At 37.0% G+C, this 27,291-nt stretch overlaps 1 protein-coding gene across 2 annotated transcripts in view; it reads left to right on the forward strand.

Moving 5' to 3' along the window:
• The window catches only part of LOC120635626, a 35,259-nt gene that overhangs the window by 4,578 nt on the left and 3,390 nt on the right, over window positions 1–27,291 (forward strand). For both annotated transcript variants that reach the window (XM_039906655.1, XM_039906656.1), the window contains exons 2-7: window positions 17,666–18,490; window positions 19,060–19,907; window positions 20,399–20,526; window positions 21,620–21,753; window positions 22,681–22,816; window positions 24,761–24,867. In XM_039906655.1, the coding sequence (XP_039762589.1) occupies window positions 17,708–18,490; window positions 19,060–19,907; window positions 20,399–20,526; window positions 21,620–21,753; window positions 22,681–22,816; window positions 24,761–24,867 (2,136 nt within the window). In that variant the 5' untranslated portion in view covers window positions 17,666–17,707. The remainder of the gene's footprint in view (window positions 1–17,665; window positions 18,491–19,059; window positions 19,908–20,398; window positions 20,527–21,619; window positions 21,754–22,680; window positions 22,817–24,760; window positions 24,868–27,291) is intronic.

A 27,291-nucleotide genomic window follows, 5' to 3' on the forward strand; every position in this document is an offset into this window, starting at 1 on the left:
TAAGGGTGATGCGCTCGACCATAGCGATAGGTAGATATTCCTCAGAGCTGGTCCAATTGTCTATCTTCCATCATCATCATCATCATCTTCATCTTATTATCATCTCTACCACAGGACTACGATCTCTTGCCGCTTGTATCCACCGACTCCCTGGAGGTCCTAAGGACCCGAACGTCCATCAGAGTAAGTCATACGGGGTTAAATAAAGAGAATACAAGAAATCTATCGTCCTTGTAGTTCATATCATTAAAACTAACAACTTTTGTTCTACGACTTTTCAAAATTCAAATTGAAAAGATGATGGGCAATGGCGCCAGCAGTTTTGGTACCATGCCCATAAGTGAACAGTAAGGCGGGTTATATTTATTGTAAATATTGATTTTAGTTTGTAATTATTATTTCCCAAGAAAAATATATTTATCGTTGGTTCATTAATAAATAAATTTACAATTGATTACATACAAAAAATAAATCATGTTTTTGTATGCTGTCCACGCCGTCACCGCTGGAAGTACCGATTGGGCGGACAACTTTATTTAGAGGCACCAATGACTCGCGCATCACTCGAGCATCCACAATGCCATATCAGATAAATGTGATTTGTTACGTTGCGCTCTGAGTGAATTCACAAGTAACGCAATGTGTGTTATTTCTTACGGGAATAGATAATTTAATAGCATAGAGTAGAGTAAATAAACAATATCTATATAAAATAAATAAATATACTACGACAATACACACATCGCCATCTAGCCCCAAAGTAAGCGTAGCTTGTGTTATGGGTACTAAGATAGCTGTTGAATATTTTTATGAATATAATACACATAAAATACTTATAATATACATATAATGTAAAATAAATGTTTTCCAGTTTAACATTTATGCTCAGCACACTAACATTTTCCGGTAGTGGGAATCGAACCCACAGTCGGAAAGCAGGGTCGCTGCAAACTGCGCCAATCGGCCGTCTATAAGAGATAACCTCACTTGATTTTAATTTTGTACATGTGTTTGCAGATAAGTCTCAGATACAGTTATTAATGTACCTACAGGTACAGCCTGTGAAGTATTATTTCGGTTTTCATTTACGCGTTGTATATTGCGCGAGTGTGAAAACTTTAATAGCGCGATGTAGTAGCCTTGTGGCGCCATCTAGTTTGATAGCGTCGAGAACGCCACAGACCAGCGAAAATCTTACTTATCTAGATGGATTATTTATATAAATAGCTATCCTTGATTTTCCTTGATCAAGTGAAGTTGTTATTTTTTACATCCACGTCACTTTTAAAGACCTTAAACCAGTTTCCTTAACAGATAGGTTTTTTTTAATCATCCATTTTCCTTCTCTTATAAGTTGTCTCAAAACCCTATATAATAATTAGACTAGACCATTGAATTATATACTGTACACGTTTTTGTAAACCGTTTTTCTTCTTCATGGTATAAAAAGTAGAATATTGTACCCTGCGTTCTTTTTGTTTTTGCTTTGAAAAAAATATATACTAAATAAATAAATATACTACGACAATACACACATCTCCATCTAGCCCCAAAGTAAGCGTAGCTTGTGTTATGGGTACTAAGATGACTGATGAATATTTTTGAAACTGACACTGAAAAAACATTTATGTTCATCACACAAACATTTTCCAGCTGTGGGAATCGAACCCACGGCCTCGCCCTCAGAATGCTGCGTCGCTGCTTACTGCGCTATCGTGAATCAAATTTTATCTTGATTATTTCTTGACAAAACATTATTGACAGATTCGTTTTAGTAAAATATCTGGCACAAATAAATTTATAGTAGTAAAAGATTAATTATTTACCAACTGTACAAAATTACTGTAACTCTACTATATGTACCTACACGAAGCGTGTGCGTCTCCGTGATAAACGGTTAGTGGTTTCATATCCTATATTTAGCGGATGCGTAAGCGCAGATTTTGATAATACCTTAACATTACTACAACTGTTTACAGAATTATGGTCAGTTTTGAAAGACTTAAGGATAGACATTCAAGAGTTATAAAAAGCCTACCCTTTAGTATTTATAACTCGTACTGGGGACTTTCTTCATTTTATATCATCTGCATACCCTGTGCATACTCTCTATGCACGCCACTGATTATGGTGCCACTTTTTTCTTATTTTACTACAAGTTTTTTATACACAATTCTATTTTTTTCATCTACCACAAAGCATCAGTGAGATGCTATATTGTATATTAAAATCCAGCCTATTTACTTGACTAATAAGTAACTTTGTTTAATCTTAAACTTCTACTTATAAATAGTTACAACTTAGATTAATTACGTACGACATTAATATAGAACAAAATTTCAATATTTTTAAGAAAAAACTTGAAACTTTTGTAATTGACAAAATCTCAGTGCGGTCCTGGCTATGTATGAAGTATTTATTTATAATTTTACCCTCAAGTTTTTTATATAATTTCTTATATGATTGTTTTGTACTTGTCGTTGTTTGTAGTTTTAATATTACCTACATAAAATAAGTTGTAAATATTCTCATTGAGTGAAATTGTAATTTCTTTTGAGAAAAATAAACGTCTTTAACCACATATATGATATAGTAATTTTTTTATGTGTATATGTATATATATACACGACTTAACTATTTTCTGTATTTGCTTTCTTCACCATTGGTTGTCTAGAAGAAATCGCTATGAAGCGATAAGGCTGCCAAATTGTTTACGTTGTTTTGTTATACTTTTGTTTTTTTTATGCACTTTTGGTGGTGTGCAATAAAAGTACATATATTTATTCATTCATATAGTATATAGATAAGTACGATGGCCGATTGGCGGAATGGGCAGCGACCCTGATTACTGAGTGCAAGGCCGTGGGTTCAATGCCCTCAACTGGAAAATGTTTGTGTGATGAAAATGAATGTTTTTCAGTGTCTGGGTGTTTATACGTATATTATAAGTATTTATGTGTATTATTCATTAAAATATTCATCAGTCATCTTAGTATCCTTAACACAAGCTACGCTTACTTTGGGGCTGGATGGCGATTTGTGTATTGTCTTAGTATATTTATTATTATAGTCCAATGAGTTAACTAAGTCTCTAACTATGATTTACGTTCTCATTGTTCACGTAAACCTATTAAGTAATAGCACAGACATTACTTTTGTTCAGGGTATTATCGACACAATAGATCGATATAGATTCTATTTTCGTCCTGCAGAAAAGGGCTGTTCGTGCGATATATAAAATGGGCCCGCGAGAGTCATTAAGGGATAAATTTAAAGAAGTAAAAATAATGACGGTACATAAATGAAAATTTAATTTATGTCCATAAAAATATAACAAAATTTAAAGGGAAAATGGACTGTAACAATATAAATATTAGAAGCAAAAATAAACTTGTGCAGTTTACTAGGCTACACAAAATTGCGAATTCATTCAAGGGCAATTGTATATTATTTTATAACAAATTACCGAATGTAATCTTTGAGATGTCTCTCAATAAGTTCAAAGTTTATATAAAACGTAAGCTTACAGAAAAATCCTATTATAATATTAAGGATTACTTAAACGATAAAATAGCTTGGGTGTGAATTGCTCTAGCTTCATAGCTGAATATAAATTGACTGTGAGATGGTGATTAAAAAAAAAAATTACCCGGCTAAGTTTGTTGTGAGCTCTTCTTAGACCAGGGCGCGTTTGGAACCCTCGTAGCTTTAGGTTTAAGTTGGCGAACGAAGTTATCACCATCCCATTACAATTATGTAAACATTTATGTATGAACGCTTCATAAGTGCCTGTGATAGGCCTACATGAATAAAGAAATTTTGAATTTGAATTTTTTGAGACAATACTATGATTTTTTTACCAGGAGATATTAGACAGATTTACTGAAAAGCATTCATAAAGCCACTGTGTATAGAAACGATATTACTAACAAGTGTCTTGCAAACTGGGGAACTATCAACGCGTTATCGCTAATGTTAATTAATATTATAAATTTTATTAAAAACATGTTGTTGAACTCTTGTACAAGATTTGCTTGCTCGCAATCGCGTTGTTTACACATATCAAACTCTGTATCGTCAAAGTAAAATGGACCTAATGTATCAAGTTTTAGGGTCGCAAATCGTGTACTTCAGATTTTTCAAAAGCCCGAGCCGAATAATAGTAGGCAAATTTGAGCTTTGAAGTTTGAGTATTTCATACGCGAAAACAATTCCATAATTGCTAGCGAGCCAATCGTGGAATTGGATAAGGCTACTGTCGGTTAAATTTAATGCATTGACTTCTTAACTTTAAATACTAGAGGGTTATGTTCGGTTATCAATCAATTAAGCGGAATTATCGACAAAATATAAACAACGTGTAAATGAAAACCGAAATAATACTTCACAGGCTTCAGATGTAGCAGGGGCGTGCACTTCATACATGCACAAAAGCACTGCATACCCTAAAATTGAAATATAGCTCGTATAGGAGGAGGATTTTTTCCATTTTATACAATTTTCCTACTGTATGCATACCCTGGTAAGAAACCCAGTGCACGCCACTGAGATGTAGGTACTATATCTATTGTCTCTGAGGCTTATCTGTGAATCATAAAACCTAATAGTTTTTGAGTAAACCACTGCCATGGTTTTGACTGAAAGAAATCAGATACAGCCCTAACACATGCGCAATTAAAATCATCTGACTCCTGGCACTTTATCAGGTATGCGTCGCATAGCGTAGGTACTATGCGCGTGTCCGTCTTTTCTCTTCTATAGGGTTGTCATAAGTAAACACTCAAAACGTTTTGGATTCGTTTGTATGGTAAAATTAATATGCTTCATTTTATTTAATATTCTACAGGAGAAGAAACATTTTGATTTATGAATGTTCTCGAAATGACGTAGAATTTAATTTTTTTTTTTGTGTTTTTTTATCTTCTTTTTATAATTGTTTGTACGATGCAGCAATAGTTGTTGTGGTCATTGAACTTTATTTTTTTATTTTATTATTATAGTAGCTTAATTAATACTGCGATTTAAGACTCAACACGCGGTGCTTGTATTGAGTGGCACGTTTTTATGATTTTAACAATAATAATATATTTTATTAGGTAACTATGACCCATCTTAACTATTTTAATACAGAATAAATAAAAACTAAACTAAATAAAAAAAAAAAACAAAACTTACATGAGATATTAATATTGAATATACAAAAAGTTACAAATTACAATTTCTGCCTCCAAGAAGCCCTACATAGAGTTTAATATATAGCTTGTAAAAGAAAACACAAATAATGTAGCTTTGTAACTTGTAATGCCGCCTCCACATGCTTGGTGTTTGCCACAAACACCAAACACGGGCCCACCAGATAATCACTCAACACGCACACGGCATGCGGCATGGGATATTTTCCGGATCGGCAAACATGGCAGACGAGTTTGTGGCTGCAGTACTTTCGGGTTGACATATTTTTGTTATGAAAAAAAAGCAAAATGAATTTTACACTTGTTACTAGAGAAATTGAGAGCGTAGTAGACAGTGCACTTTAGTCGACGCTGCGATTTTAAACAGCGCTTCGGGTCATAAATCATATTTAGCTGTCTATTTCGCTAGCACTTACAGTTCTTATGGAACCTACCTAAGGCTGCCAGTCCACCGTTGCGGAGTGAGGCAGCGGAGCCGAGAAACGGAGAAATATTAACCAATAGGATTGCACAAAATCTCTGCTCGTCTTAAGTGGACAGCGACTTGCGAGCTAGTTCAAAAAATCATAAAAAACCGGTAAGCGGTACGGAGCTCGAAACCACTCGTCGCGTACTTGCTGCCTAGCTCCGCATATTGAAAAACATAGCAACTCCGCTCCGTATTACTTTCTCATTTCGCTCCGCAGCCTCGCTCCGCTCCGGTGGACAGACACAGTACGCGACTCCGCTCTGCATTAGTCCGTTTCTCGCTCCGGTGGACTGGCAGCCTAAACACCTCGTTTAGGTGTTTAGTGATGTGCTTAAGAATTGTAGAGGTGTATATCGATAACGGGATAGGTACGATCGATATGCTAAATTATGTTAAGCATTAATAGGAATAATTTTTCATCATCATCAGCCTATCTCAGTCCACTGCTGGACTAATGCCTCTTCATTTGCACGCCATCTCGGTCTATTGCTAGCTAGCTGCAGTCAGTTCTTCCCTGCTGCCTTCACGATATCATCCCATCTAGCTGGTGGTCGGCCAATGCTTCTGTGTCCAGTGTGCGGTCCACTCCAGAATCACTCTGATCCACTGCCCGCCCCCCCTTCGACATACTCGTATGTGGTCCGGCAGGTATAATTTTTCGCCATCTGAATTTTTAAGATAAAGAATTTTTATTTGCAAGATAAAATATTTGTTTCCAAACTTAGAGAAACTATACCTTTATAGAAAAACAAGTCAGATTGCTAATGAACGCCACGATGACGCATCGACCCCGCGTGCCTGAGGTAGCTAAGTATCGATAACGGGTTGCATTGCGTGCACACCCTACTGTCAGTGGCATTTATTGTAACTCCGTCCGCAGCCCGCGAGCTTGCTCGTACTACTGATTACTAACAAGCGTTTGGAATCAACGCAAACATTTGAAGAACCTACGATTTGTGTGCGAAAACCGACCACCGATCACTGGCAAACACAACAAAACCAACCAAACAACCGATTGACAGCCGATTGGCGCAGTGGGCAGCGACCCTGCTTTCTGAGTCCAAGGCCGTGGGTTCGATTCCCAATACTGGAAAATGCTTGTGTGATGAACATGAATGTTTGTCAGTATCGGGATGTTTAACTGTATATTATAGGTATTTATGTGTATTATATTCATAAAAATATTCATCAGCTATCTTAGTATCCATAACACAAGCTACGCTTACTTTGGGGCTAGATGGCGATGTGTGTATTGTCGTAGTATATTTATTTTATTATATTTAAAAATTTGTTTGGTGTTCGCTGTTTGCCGTTGTTTGCCAAGCGTATGGAGGCGGCTTAAGGATGCTCAAAAAGGAAACATAGGTGCTTTTGGGGCTATAATATAATCTTTGGGAAGACCGGAGCACGTACTGCGCTCGGTATCAAAAAAGTTTCGGAGCTCGCGGCGTACGGACGCGTATACGGGTGTTAAAACGGAAGGTTCGAAATATAATTACAAATGGTTTACCGAGTATTTTTAAAGTGATAACTGATTGCGAATGCGGAAAACATTATAGTGTTTTTTTCTTATGCAATAAAGTTTGTTTCTGTCTAAGAAAATAAATGAAATTTCGGTTTTCGGTTTTTTTTGTGAGTATTTGATGTTTTAAACGTACTTTTGAAATGTTTGGTTGAAAAGGATCAACTCTCTCGCGAACTAGCTTTAATTATTGTGTGAGTAAGATTTCGCTTTGTAACATTTTAGTGTATGTAGGATTAGAGACCGTTTGAAGCCTAGTTACTAATATTTCGGGGTACCGAATTCGATACCCGGCACTCTTCAAATTCAGGTATTTGCAGTTTTTATCCGCGGTGATAGGTCTAGTGGTTAGGAATTCGCCTTCACTTTCTGGGAGCCGAGTTCGAACCCCGGCACGCACTTATAAATTTTGTTAGTTATAGGTGCGCAAAAGTATTACGCAATTAAATAATCAATTTAATTGCGTATTACAGCTTTAACGGTGAAACATTGCGAGGAAACCTGCATGCCTGCGTTCTTCATAATGTTCTCAAGTGCGTGTGAAGCCCACCAATCCGCCCTGGGCTAATGGCGAACCCTACTCATTGTGGAAGGAGACCCGTGCCCTGTAGTGGGTCGGTTATAGGTTGTTAAGATGTGCACAATTGACGAAATTGACGAAATTTGCAGGTGCAGTTTGCAGCGACCCTGCTTTCTGAGTCCAAGGCCGTGGGTTCGATTCCCACAACTGGAAAATGTTAGTGTGATGAGCATGAATGTTTTTCAGTGTCTGGGTGTTTATATGTATATTCTAAGTATTTATGTATATTACATACTTATAAAAATATTCATCAGTCATCTTAGTACCCATAACACAAGCTACGCTTTGGGGCTAGATGGCGATGTGTGTATTGTCGTAATATATTTATTTATTGTTTATTTATATTTTATTTAGGCAATCAATACTCACTTGAATATTTAGTTCACGGTAAAGAAAAGCATCTCATAAACCTATATGTTTAAAAGTCGTCATGACTTAAGTTAAAACTACTGCAGTGTTGTGTTTTGGAGCCTTGTGACTCTCATTGAAGCTAACCTAACATATTCTTGAAAACAGTTTTTCTCTGATGTTCCAATCCAAAATATATTGTTGCGAATGAAAAATGAGTTATCCAGCTTTATTTTATGATAAGATTTGTCGAGATATAAAAATATTTGGAAGCGGCCAAGGATCCATACTGTGCTGGCCGTAAAAAGCCAATTAAACACATATACAGAAGAAATTTAGAATAGAAAATAGGAAAGTTATCAGCAAATAACCTTTTAAATCCATATTTTGCATTCCGAAAGGAAAGTGTACATTTGAAATAATATTGGATAGAAGCAGGCGCTACTTTGCGGAAATCCATATTATATTTTAAAAATTAAGCTTAATTTGCTATACTCCGTGAACAGCAGGTGAATCTGTATGGATCAAACAGATCCTCGGCAATGTGCCCTCTACGCACGTTTCGCTCTGAAACCTGAGCAGGAGATTTTGACTTTACAATGAACTGCTTTGCTTAGCGGAAATAATCTAATGTATACTAATTATTTGGGCGTTAATGTCGCTAGCTAAACTTGGAGAATCAAAATAGCCCTGCTTGACCCATCGTTTTTGAGATCACATGTTTAATGTGTCAGCACGCCCGACGCACTCACTGATCTTTCGCTGTCCACTCCCTTTTATATCACCGGGAAGGCACGGTGGTTATGTCGGACTCGTTCCGGCTTAAACCCCACGGTGTTCCACCAAGTCGCATAAGGCTGCCAGTCCACCGGAGCGGAGTGAGGCAGCGGAGCCGAGATACGGACTAATGCGGAGCGCAGTTGCGTACTGTGTCTGGTTCACTAAAGAGCAGCGGAGATTTTGTGCAATACTATTGGTTAATATTTCACCGTTTCTCGACTCCTTTGCCTCGCTCCGCTTCGGTGAACTGGCAGCCTTAAAGCGCGAAAATAAAGTTATTTTTACTACTGCGGGCCTTAGCACACTACAGCACGGCTAGCATGGGAAGGAGTCAATTATCTCCCCGGGGAAAGGGTAAAAATGTGTCTTCTCCCACACCTTTATCAACTCGCAAGCACTGGCGCACAAGTGGAAATAATATCCATATAATATGTGTGTTATAATCACCGAGGGTAAACTTCTCCTATTCCATGTTCCCGTCCTTTAGCAGGTGGACACGTTAATTATATCCCTTGGGATATCATTTTTGTCTCCTACCTGTGCTAGCCCTGCTGTACGGTGTGCTAGCCCTGCTGTACGGGAGCTGTACGGTGTGTTAGCCCTGCCGTACGGGAGCCGTACGGTGTGCTAGCCCTTCTGTACGCGAGCTGTACGGTGTGCTAGCCCTGCTGTACGGGAGCTGGACGGTGTGCTAGCCCTGCTGTACGAGAGCTGTACGGTGTCCTATCCCTGCTGTACGCGAGCTGTACGGTGTGCTAGCCCTGCTGTACGGGAGCTGTACGGTGTCCTATCCCTGCTGTACGCGAGCTGTACGGTGTGCTAGCCCTGCTGTACGGGAGCTGTACGGTGTGCTATCCCTGCTGTACGCGAGCTGTACGGTGTGCTAGCCCTGCTGTACGGGAGCTGTACGGTGTGCTATCCCTGCTGTACGCGAGCTGTACGGTGTGCTAGCCCTGCCGTACTGGAGCTGTACGGGATGCGGTCGACCGTAACAATAAATAAGGAGATCAAACTCCGAGCGGGTGGGTACTCGGGGACCGAAGTCCACGCTATTCTCTACCTAGATTATCTGCATAGATGAAAACAAGATAAAGGTAGACTATAAATAGATATGTATATTGTGGCTTCATAAGAAGGCTCAGAGACAGCGGGCGATGAAGAAAGCTATGCTAGGAGGATCTCTACGTGATCAAATCAGAAATGTAGAGATCCGTAGAAGAACTAGAGTTACCGACTTAGCTAAACGAGTCGCGAAGCTGAAGTGATGGGTTGAGCTCATAGCTCGGAGAAAGATGGACGTTGAGGTCCTAAGGTGCACTAAGCTAAGATATCTTTGCATTAACTTGCTATAAGAGTTAATATGAATTTTTGATTTACCTAATCAACTCTCAGGCATGCACTAGCGCCATCTAGTTCAACAATAGGAAGATCTTCCTCCGAGCGGGTGATCGTGCTCGGTCCGAACATTCATTTTTGGAAGTTGTATATAATATAGGCATTCTTCGTGAACACTTCGCTAGCGCGATGCAGGATTTTTGTAGCGCCATCTAGTTCTGTAATGTGGAGACCGCTACACAGGTTTCCACGCGATAGTTTCCATCGCCTTTAAAGCAAGTGATATTTAAATTGCCTAACTCCGAAAAGCCAGTAGTGCGTGCCGGGGCTGGAACTCAACCTCCACGAAAGGAAATCCGAAATCTTACCCACTAGGCTATCACCGCTTTAACATCTAATAATAATAATTTATTTATATTTTTACATTACTATTCCACATGACGATAATCTGGTGAAAGCTCAAAAGGAAAAAGTATCTAAATACTTGCACCTTGCTCACGAGATTACCGCCATGTGGAATGTTGAGTCGACCGTTATTGTTCCGATCGTCGTTTCAGTCTTCTCGCGAAAAGCTTCGACCAACATCTTAAGAAGCTTTCGCTTGGTTGTTGGATCAAGGGTCGGATACAGAAGGCAGTAGTCATTGAAACGGCGCGTATTGTGAGGAGGTTCCTCACTCTGGAGCCCTGACCGCCGGTTGCTTGGGCATTCAAAAGCCCCGCAAGCGGAGGGTGGATGTTTTTTTTTTATAAATTTAAAAAAAAAAATTGAAAAAGAATAAATGATAGATATAAAAATAATATATTACTAATGAATATAAAAAAAATATATGAAAATCAATCTAGTTACAGCGCCCTCACAAGGTTCCATTTCGAATGTATATACTATACATTTAATTGACACTCTTTTGAAAATCTAATAATTATGTCATCCACATGACATTGAATAAATAAATATATAAAGACTAGCTGTTGCCCGCGACTTCGTCTGCGTTTGATTTTGTTTTTTGATTTCATGCATTAAATTTAGTAGTTGTAAGTATAAAAAAAACTAAAGTATTCAGTATCGCTAAGCCTTAAATGAGGGGTTTGCTGTTGTCCGCTGAGGAGTTCTGTCCTCTATCTGCAACCAAATTCAGATCTACACAAAGTTTGGGCAAAATTAAACACATATTATAACCTCTATAGTACAAAAATATTTATTTAAATTGGTTATAATTTGTCGGAGTTATGGTGTAAAATCGTCAAACGTTTTCATCCCCTCTCCCAAAGCTACCGAGCTTAATGTCGGGATAAAAAGTATCATATATTACTTCTAACACTTCCAAGAATATGTGTACAAAGTTTCATGAGGATCGGTTAAGTAGTTTTTACGTGAAAGCGTAACTAACAAACTTACATTGATACGTATAATATTAGTAGGGATTCTTTAGTGACTCGGGTTATACCTTTGGTGTTTAATATGAATCGCGTGTAGTTTTTACGCTTGGAATTTGCCGTTGAATAAGAATTAGCCAATAATGCACCTTAGCGTTTAGATGGTTTTTACGTAGAGCTGATTTGCATAACATAGCATAACAACATAAACTTTAGATCGATTTGGCTTAACCAGTTACAACATATAAAAATACATATATATTTTATTTTATTTATTTATAACGGACAACCAACAGTACATACATTAAAACTTGCTTTTTTTTTTTTGGAATGAGTCACATAGTAAATGTTCTAACTATTTACAAGTTATCACAGCATGCATTAAAATGTAAAAAAGTCATTCTTATAAATTATTTACAATTCATTATTAGTCAGTTAATATAAACCTTTAAAAGTATAAATATTTAAAACTAAATTATAATAAAAAAATTAACTTAATCAAATATTAGGAGACATAAATATATATATATATATATATATATATATATATATATATACTTATATATATATACGTATGCTCGCAAGTGATATATATATATATACTTATATATATATAATATACGTATAATAGGCGTTTGTTTTCCGAAATGGGATTTAGTAGACGGTATGTGAAAATAAAAAATAAAATGTGTGTACTTATGTACACGCGATAGAAGTTATACTTCTTTGGCGTAACAGGATAAAAATCTTTTCAAAAAGTTTTATCTTTCGCCTTATTATATACTCTTACAGTAGAAAAAGATATCTAATACATTGAAATATTTATTAAAACGCATTCTCTATTTATCTTATTATCGGAAAACCAAGTTTCATCATTGAAATTTGTCATTTTTTTTTGCACACCCGTACCGTATTGTACACGTAGTTTAGTGATAATACATATACATCAATAACCTATAAAAGTGCACTGTTTTATTTTTATAAAACAAATAGCTGACCCGCGCAACTTCGTCTGCACTGAATCGGTTATAAGAGGTTTTAATATCCTAAAACAACCTAGAAACGAATTGCAGCGCTACCTTCTAGGTCCAGTTTTTTCCATAACCTTTGAAGCAAGTGATATTTTAATTATTTTAAAACGCACATAACTTAGAGAAGTTCGAGGTGCTGGGATTCGAACTCGGGCCGCCGCGAGTGAACTCGAGCCCAATGCGCTATCACCGCTTACGTATTGTAAGGCCTTATCTATTAAAGAGTTTTCGGTACCAGCCTTGAGTTAGGAAGCGGTGCCAGCCCCCGATGCCGTCGGTCAAAGTAACCGTTTCTGGCGATAATTACTTTATTGTAGTAAAATTCGTTTAAGCCCACCAATCCATATTGGCGCAGCGTTGTGGATTTTGGTGTATTGTAAGGCCTTATCTATTAAAGAGTTTTCGGTACCAGCCTAGAGTTAGGAAGCGGTGCTAGCCGATGCCGTCGGTCAAAGGAACCGTTTCTGGCGATAATTACTTTATTGTAGTAAAATTCGTTAAAGCCCACCAATCCATATTGGCGCAGCGTTTTGGTTTTTGCCTATAAAATTCATTATAACATTGCCTATAAAAATTCTGTTATGTGTATATATAGTTTGGACTGTATTAAAGTTTATCTATTGAAATTAAACTGATTGCTGGTTTACTACGATTTATTTTGGTACAAAGTTTAGTAAATGCACTGCGACCGCCAATGCGTGAATGCTCGTGTGGGCCACGTAAGTCGAGCTCGCGGGTCGCCCCCCGCATAGCCCGCGACCCGCGGACTGGTTTCGATGCATAAAAGTGGGCATCGAACACTTCTATGATAATTAAAAATTATGTACTACATGATTTTAGTACTCTTTATAATCTAACAATAAATAAAACACAGTCTAATTACTCTACGCTGTGGGTGTCACTCCCTGACGATATTCGTCGCTCTAAATCCCTAGCTATTTTCAAAAGCCGTGTTAGGCATCATTTGTCATTATAATTTTGTTGTTCGTATATGTGTACTTATATGTCTATAGTAAATATATATAAACATTTATTTATCTTTTTCAATAATTTATTATATTAGTTATTAGCAGTATGTACTTTTGTGTGTAAATTTATGTAAAGTTTAGTGTAATTGCGATTTCTCGTCTCTCATGTATAATCGTTAAGGTTACCTGGCAGAGATCACTTTTAGTGTAAAGTCGCCTTTTGCTTTTAATTTTTTATAAAGTATATTTTGAATTTCTCCCTTACTACGCAATAAAGATGTTTAAATAAATAAATCTAATAAAATGATAGCTAGTTGTGTGGTGGAGACAGATCAGAATACAGGTGTCGCCAACCCTTTTCTTCCCGCTGGTGTCGTACGAGGCGACTAAGGGAATATAATGGAGAGCGGGCAGCAGCGTCCTCTATGCTACTACGACCATCTACTGCGAGCACCAACCCGTCTGCCCAGCGTGCTGATTATGGGCAAATCCTCCGTTTGGGAGAAGCCTTTAGTCCAGCAGTGGACTGCATTGGCATGCACTTCATACATTCGTAAAAGCACTGCCTACCCTAATTCGTTGATGAAACAACCTTCTTAATCGTATATCTCTGACTGTCCCGCAACGGTACACCAGCACGGCTAGCATGGGCAGGAGAAAATTATCTCTCAATTGGAAATAATATCCAAATAATATATTATGTGTTAAAAACGGGGGTAAACTTCCCCTATTCCATGTTTCCGTACTACAGGTGGACACGTTAATTATATCTCCTGTCAGGGGATATAATCGGGGGGTATATTTTTTGTCTCCTGCCTGTTCTTCGCCCTGCTTAAGTTGCAAATCAAATTTTTAAAGTTATGCTACTTTGGGCGCGTTAGGGAAAAATGATGAGAGTAAATTTTTAAGATGCGCGCGCCCACCGTCATGAAAAACCGGCACCCCGAAGTTAGCTATAGTCAACAATTTAGTTTTTCAATAAAAGGTTTGACACTGTACACTTTGAATTGTCAAAGTCTGCGGGCTCATTCCGGTGATTTCATTGATTCATTGATTTTTTCATTGTATAAACAAAAATCTCAAATTTTAATGATGCAACTTCGTTTTCCAATAATGAGATAACTAAATAATGCGTTATATTAAATCTTACATTGTATTCAATACCTTTTTCTATTTTTTAAGTAGTTTTTTCTACAAACGCAAAATGAGGCGAAAGATAAAAAAAATAAAAATATTTTTATCTTATAACGCCAAAGAAGTATAACGTAATCGCGTGTACATAAGTACACACACGTTCTTTTTTAATAATATAGTTATAATTGATTCTGATAACACTCTGTGATAGCTAAGCCTATAGAGTCCAAAGACACTGTTTTCACAGGTATGGTTTTGAAGCTGTGATTATTTTAGCTTATGGAAATCTATAATAAATTTGTCCATTGTAAAAATTAATTTATAGCTGTTTGTTTTCCAAAAAAAAAATAATCGTGCGTTTACACGCGCTAGAAGTTATACTTCAAACAAGATAAAAATCTTTTCAAAAATTCAATATTCATTTATTTCAAGTAGGCCTGATTAATACCGTCATATTTTGTATGTAGCTTTAAAATACTTTACCTACTTATAATTCCGAGCGCTTAACGATGAATACCGGTGTACGGATAAACCCGACTGGGTTTTTGTTACGCCGTAACAGATATTATAAATAAATAAATAAATAAATAATAAATTATTATGTTAACATAAAAATGTATATTTTTCATTAAATAAATAAAAAAAAAAAAAAAAAATAAGTACTTTTGAAACGTCAAGTCAGTCAGGTTCGGAAGGCAGATTCCACTGAGAAGAGCCGACAAGAAACTCAGCAGTTTGCTCTTTTCCAACATAATTTTTTTTCAAAAATGTTTTCGTTTTTTGAAATTTATTTATTTAATTTATTTATTGGCTTTACATCACTTTTATTTTAGGTATCCGTTTTCACTGTTTAGAAGCATTTACCTTTTTAAATAATCGCATTAATAATCACATTCGCATGATATTTATCTTTATCATAATGAAAGCGTTGTTAATCACGAATTTTTTTTAAAACCGATACAGATTCGTATTCGAGCTTTCAGGGGCATCCATTCCATTCGGAAGTATGAACAGTGTTTGAGACATCACATCCGTCATTCCGTTGCTGCGTAAAAGAAGGATAAACAGACCAACACACTGTTCCGTTTATATCTCTTCTGTAAAAGGGATTATTAGTAAGGTTAGAGTTAGTCATATTATCCCTTTTCCTCAAAAGGTCCAGTTCTATATAACATACTAGCTGAGCCCCCCGGTTTCACCCGAGATAAGTTAAAGGTCGTAATGTACTGGTTCCCGTCATATACATTTTTTACTATCACTTAAACTGTAGGACCAAATGACATGGTTTTAACTAAAGGTTTATTTACATAAGATAACCTTGATAATAAAGTTACTCTTTTAACCCTCGACAGGGTGTTATAAGTTTGGTGTGCGTTTGTGTGTGTTTGAGAGCGCGCGCGCGTGTGTGTGTGTGTGTGTGTGTATTTTTGTCTACTGCTTGTGCTACTCCTGCAGGTGATACTGCAGTCTATTTCAAACTCTCAAGCTCAATACAACTTTATCAAACTATGGTCCGTAGTATAATGGAGTATAACTCACTAATATGGTCACCGTATTATACCATTCATTGCGATCGTTTAGAAGCTGTTCAAAAAAAAAATTTTACGAATATTGTCATATCGACATCACTTCGGCCATAAACGTACAACTTACCATGACAGGCTTGTACACTTTGGGATGCAAAGCTTGCAATTTCGTCAAAAATACTTTCATTTGATCTTCTTATTTAAGCTCATTAACTCCCAAATTGATTCTTCCGTCTTGCTCTCGCTCATTACTATAAATACTCGCGTTAATCCCAGATTAAAATATTTTAAACCATTTTCCCTAAGTGTCTACAAGAACAATACTTCCTTTTACAATCCCATCGTTCGCATGTGCCGCCTTTATAATGATTTAGTATCAAGTAATCATAATATTGACATTTTTAACAAAAGGATAAATATTTTTAAAAATCAAATTATTAAGCACTATTCCACATAATCTTTAGGGAAATAATATATATATTATTATTTAAGTGTTTCTTTTTTGTTTCAACTTTAATTTTATCTTTACTTTCTGTTTAATTTAATTCCAAGTTGTGTACACATACTTTGGGTTGTAGCTTAGAACAAAACTTGTTATTACTTATATTTAGATCTACTTTTAGTTATTACCTGTTTTGTGTACCTAATAACAATAAACAAGTAAACAAGTCGATGGATAACTTTTAATGGAATTTAAAAGAAACAATAATCGATTGGTTCTTTGTTATGGCGTGACAGACAGACAAACAAACAAACCCACTTTCTCATTTATAATACAAGTTAGGTTTAGCAGTAAAGTTATAATACTATTTCCTCAAAAGGTAAATTATATATAAGCTATTTAATCTGTATTTAAATGGTATAATATTGCTACATTAAAAGCACTGACGTATGTATAAATTGATTTCTGTTCGTCATAATAACTATCACGTAGGTATATTATTGGAGTCTCAGTGAGTATATGCTTTGTATGCTATTAAATTAGATATAATATCATCATCATATCAACCCATTAAACCCCCCCCAATCCCCCCCCCCCCGTCTCCTACCACAATGAGAAGGGGTTAGGGGCACCACAATGGCCCATTGCGGATAAGTAGATTCCACGCGATGTTTTCCTTCACCGTTGAAGGGAAAAAGTTTGTGATCTGGCAACTTTTCACTCTTTTTGGACACAATGCACTGCATACAGTAATGACTGGACTCTTTATGTTCTTATTTCGGTGCCTCCGACTCATGTTTTTGGACACAAGGCGGTACTTTTAAGGAAGTGATTCCTGCATGCCCTTCGAATTCTTGCTCCGTTTATACGCGATGGTTTTCTTACCATCACGTTGGCCTTCAATTTTAACTATAAAAAAAAAATTAAAATAACTTTCATTAATAAATAAAACCTTGTTGCAGATGCAAGAAGGGCTAGAAGCTCTATAAGCTGACTCTCCAACTATGGGCATGTCCAAGTTCCTGAATCTACAACAAAACACAAAAATGGCGGACGGCAAGAAGTCAATAAAGAACAAACTAATAAAACCATTCGTCGCACTGTTCCGCAAGAACAAAAAAAACAAGGCGAAAAGCCAAGAAAGTAACAAGGAAAATACAAACGAGGTACCATTAACGAACACAGCCGCAGAAATCAAATTAAACCATGTGCGTTATGAGGAATCCCCGTTCGATAATCTCCTGAAGAATCTTGAGAAGCTCGAAATAGAGAAGAAAGCAAGGCTAGAAGCGGAATCATCAGATTTCATCAACGCCAATTGCAACGATTCGATTAGCAGTCTGGAGAATGAAATCGAAAGGGAGAAAGAATTTTTGGATAGATTCAACGAAGTCGACAAGAAGTCAAGGTTAGATGCAGCAAACCCAGGTTTAAACGAACACCAAAACGATTCAGACTACGATAATGACGCAGAACTTCTGGAAAAATTCCACGAACTTGTAATAGAGGCGAAGGAAACCACCGGAACTGCGGAAGATGATGAGGATTTCAATAAGTTCTCATCTAAAGTGGCATCTGAGGACAGCAGGGCGTCCAGGATCGATTCGCAATCTTCGGAGGACAGTGGTTTCGCAGACAAATGTAGTCCAGAGTCAGATGAAGACAAAACTGGTGAAGAAGAGAAGCAGAAAGAAGCCAAACTGCAAATAGCTTACATCAAAAGGGGTCCTATAAAGAACAATAGATCAATAACCAAGCAAAGCAGCTCATCTGTGCAACCATATGAGGTAAATTTTACTTTTAAATATATATTTTTTAATTATTCTTGTATTGCTGTCATCCTTTACCGCCCCACTACAAAGCACGGGTCCCCCATAGAGAGAAGGAGTTAAGGCCGTAGTGAAACCACACTGGTCCAGTACGGACTGGGAGCCGCACAGCTTTGAGAACATTTATTTTACTTTACTGCACCTGATGGTGCAGTCTAAGATGGTAGCAGGCTGTTAGGTAGTATGGTAGACATACCCCTAATCGGTTTCTACGCGACATCGCACCGAAACACCCAATCGCTTAGCGGCACGTTTTTGTCGGTAGGGTGGTATAAATTATGAAAAAAAAAAAAAAAATAATAAATTACACCATTCTACCCGCAATTTGGGGAGAACCCCACCTGAAACGAAATCAAAACCACGGCCAGAGCCTCCAATCTGACATACATTATGGAGAACTCTCAGGCATGCAGGTTTCCTCACAGTGTTTTCCTACACCGATAAAGTGGTTATTTTAATTGCTTAAAACGCACATAACTCATCAAAGAAAGAAAGAAGTTATCACCTCATACATTTTTTTTTTTCAGATTTCCCTGAACCCCGACATCCTTTCTGGCGGGTATGTGATCACCAATCCAGAACATAGCGCGGCGTTCTTAACCCAACCTCCACACGAATTGGAACCGCAGGGTTCTGAGGGAATCGATTTCCTAATCAAATCCTGTTTCTCGCAAGATCAAATCGACCTATGCATTCACGCTCTAGAGGTTGATTCACAAATGAAGAGCAATTCAATTTTAAACCCACCCCCAAATATATACCTAGACCAACAACTCGGACTTATAAATGAGAACAGCGATCTAGATTTGAACAGTCTTTTGACACCCCCAAATTCGGTCAACAGCTGCGCATCGAATTCGCCGAATCACATAAACATGGAATCACCACACAAAAATATTGATGCCCTGCTAGGAAGCCCCGGTTTGTCCTTGAACGGGGACTATGAGGAATTTAGGGAAATTATGCCCTTAGTAGCGTCACCATTCTACCCGGGATTAGGGGAGATTACCCCACCTGAAACGAAATCGTCGCAATCGCACCTAAACGCTTCACCATCCTACCCGCGATTAGGGGAGATTACCGCACCTGAAACGAAATCGTCGCAATCGCACCTAAACGCTTCACCATTTTACCCACAATCCGGGGAGATTACCCCGCCCGACACCACCTCACCATTGCCGGTGTACAAAATACTAAAGCACTATAAAGACCGCCAAAGGGAGTTGGAGCAACAATTTTTGAAAATGGAATGCTGTCAGACAAATCTGACACCGTGCAAAGAGATTTTTAGGAAGAAGTTACAGAATTTGCCTGAAGATGACAAGAAGCGGTTGTGCTGTGGTGTTGCCAAGTTAGAGCTGAAATATGCCTATGGGTAAGTTTTATTCATACTTATCCATCCTGCGACAGTTTTGCTCTGTTTAGTCTGTCTGTAAGTATAGGCAATGGGTATTCTACCTACAATCATGGTTTTCTTTTTTCTTTTTTTTTTTTAATATGTTTAACGCTTTAACGCTTGACTGCAATCACACCTGATGGTAAGCGATGATGCAGCCTAAGGTGGAGCGCGCTTGCCTAGAAGATGCCTGTTCACTCGAGATTTGAAGGACAACATTAAAATTTGAGATTTTTGTACATTTTGAATCAATAAAATCACCGGAGTTAGCCCGCAGATTGAAATTTAAAAATAATTTTAGAAAACGAAAATGTTAACTACAGCTAACTTCATGGTGTCGGTTTTTTGTGACGGTGTGCGCGCGCATCGTACAAATTTACTCTCATCTTTTCCCTAACGCGCCAAAAGAAGTATAACTTCAAGAAAAACTAAGTTGGCGTGTTTAAGCAAAAAAATTTCATCTCTTCCAGAATTCTCCTCCACACCCTAACAGACCTGTCAAACAGTGACCAGGCGGAAGATTTCAAAGAGGCACTTCTCTGTCTGGTGTGCGAGAAGGTACTCTCTGAGCAGAAGACCCTTTTTGTCGAGGAATTCGGTAAGTTCCAACAAGAAACACATTTGGCAACAGCTCGGCAATTCTTAAGAACATAATTGTGGTGAAAGTAAATTTAAAATATTATGAAAATTAAGCTTAATTTGCTATACTCCGCGAAAAGCAGGAGAATCTGTATGGTGTAATTTATAATTTCTTCAATCCGTATACTCCACACCCTCTACGCATGTTAGCTCCGAAACCGAAGCATCCTCAGGAAATTTTGACTTTACAAAGAATAATTAACAATTATTCATTGTTTTTCAGTTTCTGTAATTAACAATTCATTGGATATTTGGACCTACCAAAGCATAAGTTAAAAGAATGTGTTAAAACACATTTATAACAGCGAGGTTATTATACAATTGATGAATTCCTTAATGACCAGGTTGCTTGGTAGCATCCGGCTCCGCTTTCATCTCTCACAAGATAGAAAAATGATTTTTAAAATGTAAAATGTAAATTGTTGATATTGGAAAAGAGCAACTGCTGAGTTTCTTGCCGGCGTCTTCTCGGTAGAATGTGCCTTCCGAACCGGTGGTGGAGTCACTCAGTCACAGACAGACTTGACGTTTAAAAGTGCTTATATTAGGCCTACCTACTGGAAAATAAATAATTTTTGAATTTTTTGAATTCTTTGGTGTGGAGTATAAGGATTGAAGAAATTATAAATTACACCATGCAGATTCTCCTGCTTTTCGCGGAGTTTAGCAAATTATGCTTAATTTCCATAATTAATCATGGATTTCTGCAAAGTAACGCCTGCTTCTAAGTTCTATCCAATATGTAACTTTAAAATTCAAAATATTCAAAATTAATTTGTTTGAAGTAATATAAGCACTTTTAAAACGTCAAGTCTGTCTGTGTGTAGAGACTCTACCACCGGTTCGGAAGGCAGATTCTACCGAGAAGAAGCCGGCAAGAAACTCAGCTTTTTCACTTTTTCAACATCAACTGTTTTTTTATATTATACATTTTATTTTTCTATCTCGTGAGATGGATTTCTATCTGCCAGGTTTCCGTTATATTGTCTTGTCGTATTCTGATATGCCGTCATCACACCGTATGAGTTATATTTGTTTTATTTTAACTTTAGGACTGAGCCTGCTCAAATACGCGGTGCTACGCTGCTATCAGAGGCCGGTGATCACTCGCTACTTGGTGCAATGCGTGCGCGCTGTCACCAGGAGCTCCGCGTACGAAAGGTCCAACGACACCGTTTTCACAGAGGTATATCGTCTTTCACAGATAAAATATACCACGACAATACCCACATCGCTATCTAGCCCCAAAGTAAGCGTAGCTTGTGTTATGGGTACTAAGATGACTGATGAATATTTTTATGAATAATATACATAAATACTTAGAATATACATATAAACGCCCAGACACTGAAAAACATTCATTTTCATCACACAAACATTTTCCAGTTGTAGGAATCGATCCCACAGAGGTATAGTTATAAGTTTTGAGGTTTTGATACCTTATTGGGTAAAGCCTCGACTTCTACTTCGGGTTCTCGGGGTATCTTAGGGGGCGTACATAAAATACGAGAGCTGTTTAAGGGGGGGGAGGGGGTCGAGTCAAATCTCATCTAATCTTAAGTCGAGCCTGAAATTATGAAAATTAAGCTTAATTTGCTATACTCCGCGAAAACGTACATCGGCCGATTGGCGCAGTGGGCAGCGACCCTGCTTTCTGAGTCCGAGGCCGTCGGTTCGATTCCCACAGCTGGACAATATTTGTGTGATGAACATGAATGTTTTTCAGTGTCTGGGGTGTTTATCTATATATTATAAGTATTTATGTATATTATTCATAAATATATTCATCAATTATCTTAGTGCCCATAACACAAGCTACGCTTACTTTAGGACTAGATTGCGATGTTGTCATAGTGTGTTTGTCATAGTATATTTATTTATTTATTTATCAAAGCAGGAGAATCTGTATGGTGTAATTTATAATTTCTTCAATCCTTATACTCCACACCAAACAGATCTTCGGCAATGTGCCCTCTACGCACGTTTCGATCCGATGAATAATTGTTTAGAACACAAATTAAGCTTAATTTTCATAATATATCATGGATTTACGCAAAGTAGCCTGCTTCTATCCAATACCCAGCCTGAAATTAAACAAGTGTTTCTTCCGCAGGTGGATTCAAATGGTGACAACTTGTTGATCGCTTGCGTCCGCGAGGGGGACAAGTGCGCGAACGTGCTACGTGAGTTGGTACGCGCAGAGGAAAACGACATTCCCCTGTTCGACGTGCACCACGTCAACATAGACGGTGAGTTAACACAAATTCAAACGCATTAAATGCAAATAAAAAAATTCAAACACTAAAATATATATTAGCCCAACGGTTTAGTTTAGCGATTTAAAGGGGCAATATTCAAACACATTAAATTCAAATAAAAAAATTCAAACACTAAAATATATATTAGCCCAACGGTTTAGTTTAGCGATTTAAAGGGGCAATATTCAAACACATTAAATTCAAATAAAAAATTCAAACACTAAAATATATGTTAGCCCAACGGTTTAGTTTAGCGATTCAAAGGGGCAAAATTCAAATACATTAAATTCAAATAAAAAAATTCAAACACTAAAATATATATTAGCCCAACGGTTTAGTTTAGCGATTCAAAGGGGCAATATTCAAACACATTAAATTCAAATAAAAAAAATTCAAACACTAAAATATATATTAGCCCAACGGATTAGTTTAGCGATTCAATGGGGCAAATTTCAAATACATTAAATTCAAATAAAAAAATTCAAACACTAAAATATATATTAGCCCAACGGTTTAGTTTAGCGATTCAAAGGGGCAATATTCAAACACATTAAATTCAAATAAAAAAATTCAAACACTAAAATATATATTAGCCCAACGGTTTAGTTTAGCGATTCAAAGGGGCAAAATTCAAATACATTAAATTGAAATAAAAAAATTCAAACACTAAAATATATATATTAGCCCAACTTAATCTAGCAATTCAAAGGGGCAATAGCGCCAGCATTTTGGGTACCATGCCCATAAGTGAACTGTTAGACTGCTTATATTTATTGTAAATATTATTAATGTTGGTAATTATTATTTTTGCGGCAAAAAAAAACACTCAAAATCAAACGCAAAAATTCAAATAATGGAATACGTTAATTCAAATTCATTAATTCTCATTCATATTATAGACGTTAATTTCGATGTAAATTTATACGTACACTGTATATAAAATTATTATTTCCCTAGAAAAATATTTTTTTCTTGCGGCAAAAAAAAAACACAAATTCAAACGCAAAAATTCAAAAAATAGAATGCGTAAATTCAAATTCATTTATTTCATTTCATTAATTTTTATTCATATTATAGACGTTAATTGGAATGTAAATTTTATACGTACGCTGTATATATTTCTTGTGTGCATGTGTATGTCACTGAACTCCTCCTAAACGGCTGGACCGATTTGTATGAATTTTTTGGTATACGTTTGGGTGGCACCCTGGATGGTTTAGATTCACAAAATAGCCCGACAGATGGCGCTGGGGTCCGCTAGTTATATTATACATTTTAAAAATACAATTTTTTTTTTTTTTTTCCCAAAGATTTTTTTGCCACACCGTTACTTTTTTTCTAGCACGTCCGAAGGTTGGCTGATAGAAAATGGCTTGTCATTTAGTCCGCTTTTTAAAACGGTTTTTTTTGGTATATGAAGAAATTAAAATAAAACAGAATTGTGTGTGCCATAAAGTTTTCAAACGAACTCAATACCATTTCTGTAGCCCTAGTAGATTCTATTTAGTGTCCAGTGACGTGCACTTCATAGATACCCAAAGCGCTGCCTACCGTAACATTTTCATATAACTGGCAACCGAGGAGGCCATTTTATGCTATTTTTTGACGGTCGAAGGGTGCTTTCTGAGTCGAAGGCCGTGGGTTCGATTCCCACTACCGGAAAATGTTTGCGTGATGAACATGAATGTTTTTCAGTGTCTGGATGTTTATCTGTATTTTCTAAGTATTTATGTATATTATTCATAAAATTATTCATCAGTCATCTTAGTACCCATAACGCAAGCGACGCTTACTTTGGGACTAGATTGCGATGTGTGTATTGTCGTAGTATATTTATTTATTATTATTATTTATTTATTTTACTTCTTAATACGCTATACTGTTAGTGGCCCTATTTATCGTGTAGTATAATCGTGGCTTATATACCTGTCCCAGGCTGCACCGCCCTCCACGCGTGCTGTGCGGGGCACGGCGTGAGTACGCCGCGTGCGCACACACTGCACGTGCTCCTGAGACACGCGTCCGCGGACCGGTATCGAAAGGTAAGTCCAAGCCCGCGGAAAACACCATTGACATATAAAAGAGACAAGGCCACGAGCAAATATTTACTTAAACCGGTTAAAGTGGACCGCAGGCGTTCTAGGAGCGACAACAAATCCAATTTGTATACCGCTGCCAGTGTCAAGATCGAGTTATCCCGCGGGAACTTGTTACGCGGGGATAAGTTCGATGAGAGTTTGAACACGCCCGGATTTGTTAAGCACTTACATATCACACATTAGAATGTTATATGTTATCTAGTTATATAGGTATTTATGTTACATATTTTATATGTAATATATTTATATATATATATATTATATATATATATATATATATATATATATATATATTTATATATATATATATATATATATATTATAGTTATATATATATATTATTTATTGCACCACCTACCTCTTTTCTATGGTTTTTCCTTTTACGCCATTGGTTGCCTGGAAGAAATCGCTATGTAGCGATAAGGCCACCAAATTGTACTCTCTTGATATGTATTTATATCTCTGTAACTACTTTTTTTTCTTTGGTGTACAGTAAAAGTGTATTCATTCATTCATTCATTCACACATAAAACTATACATAAGTTATAAGAACGCAATAAATTTAGGGCCAAACCCTTGATATTACTTGCCTCGTAGACATTTCGCGCTTGAATCACATATATTAACTAACTTTAGGTGCGTTTTAAATTGAAACAATTAAATATTACGCTGATTAAAACGTAAGCTGATCGAAAAATCCTATCCTAAATACCTGGCTAGGTTTGTTGTGGTGTTTCTTTTAAAACAGGGCGCGTTTGAAACTCTCGTTGCTATAAGCGACAAATTTTGTGGTTTTGGGATGGTTCAAAAATATTAACGGTTAAATCCATCATCATATCGACTCATTGCCGGCCCACACAACGCACGGATCTCCTCCTACAATGAGAAGGGGTTAAGGCCGTAGTCCACCACGCTGGCCCAATGCGGATTGGCGGACTCCACTTACCTTTATCATTATTTTTAATTTTTGAAAGAATTTACTTTTTTTTTAATTTGGCAACTATGGGTTATGACCCATCTACACTATTATATAACAGAATAATTAACTAAATTAAAAAAAAAACTTACATGAAATATTAGTATTAAATAAACAAAAAGTTACAAATTAGAATTTCTGTCTCGAGGCAGCCCTACGTGGAGTTTAACATAAATCTTGTAAAACGGAGAGTCGTACCGTCTATTTATTACGTAGAACTCTCAGGCATGCAGGTTTCCTCACGATTTTTACCTTCACCGTCGAAGCAAGTGATATTTTTAGTTACTTAAAACTCGCATAACATAGGAACTCGGTCCCCCGATAATAAAGCCGAGCTCCTACTGCGCTATCACAGCTTATCCATACTAATGTAGGCAACACATATATACCAGTTTATTTTATTTATTCATTCACACACCACAATACACTATAATATTATACATCATAGTTATTATAAGTATTCGTATTACATACATCACACTACGTACACATTCACACCAACTCATTCACATAACATAAATATATAATTATTTACACACAAAATTTAATTCACAAGCATACCCAGGCGAAAGCCGTAGTATGCGAAAGTAACCGGCAGCCCGCGCCGGCGCAGCGAAGTTCCCACCGCGATCGTCGCCTACGCGCCGGGCGCTAGTGTGCAGTCCAAACCTTCCGCGCGACTCGACTGTATGCGCATACTACCTATCATTAGACTTTTTATGTGCGCACGCATTCTTTCATATTGTTATTTCGTGCTGTCCTCAATTTTTGCTGTGTAATGTGCTCTTGTTATATTTAAATATTATACTTCTGATTTTAAAGTCTTGGTGCGTGATAATTCAATCAAACCTAACGCACCCCCTAAACTAATATTATAAAAGCGAAAGTTTGTCTCTTTGTTTGTTTGCCCTTTTAAACCCCGAAACTAAACAACCAATCGACTTTATTTTTGTCATAGTTAGTTGACAGCACGAAGAGGCCACTTTTTATTCCAGGAAATAAACGGTTTCCACGGGATTTGTAAAAAAAAACATAATAACGCGGGCAACAACAGTGTTGTGAAAGGCATTTAAAATTTGACCATTCGGGTATAGGCATAATATAACTATAATATCAATATAGAAAAACAAACTTTGGGCCCCGGACCCTAATTGTAATAGCAAATTTAGGTTATGGGGCTCTAATTGTTACAGCAAATTTCCGGTCCGGCTCTAACTTTAATAGCAGAGTTGGGCATTGGAAACATCATTACCTCCTATACTCCAGCTGTACCAGTCGCGCAGGTCGCTGTTGAAGTAGATTAGAACTATTTCAAGCTCGCAGCCTGAACCCACCTGGCGAAGCTAACTGCCAATTTTTTAAATTCCAGTAAAAGGGTTACAATTTTTTTT

The sequence above is a fragment of the Pararge aegeria genome, chromosome 27 (assembly GCF_905163445.1).
Source record: "Pararge aegeria chromosome 27, ilParAegt1.1, whole genome shotgun sequence".
Taxonomy (NCBI): domain Eukaryota; kingdom Metazoa; phylum Arthropoda; class Insecta; order Lepidoptera; family Nymphalidae; genus Pararge; species Pararge aegeria.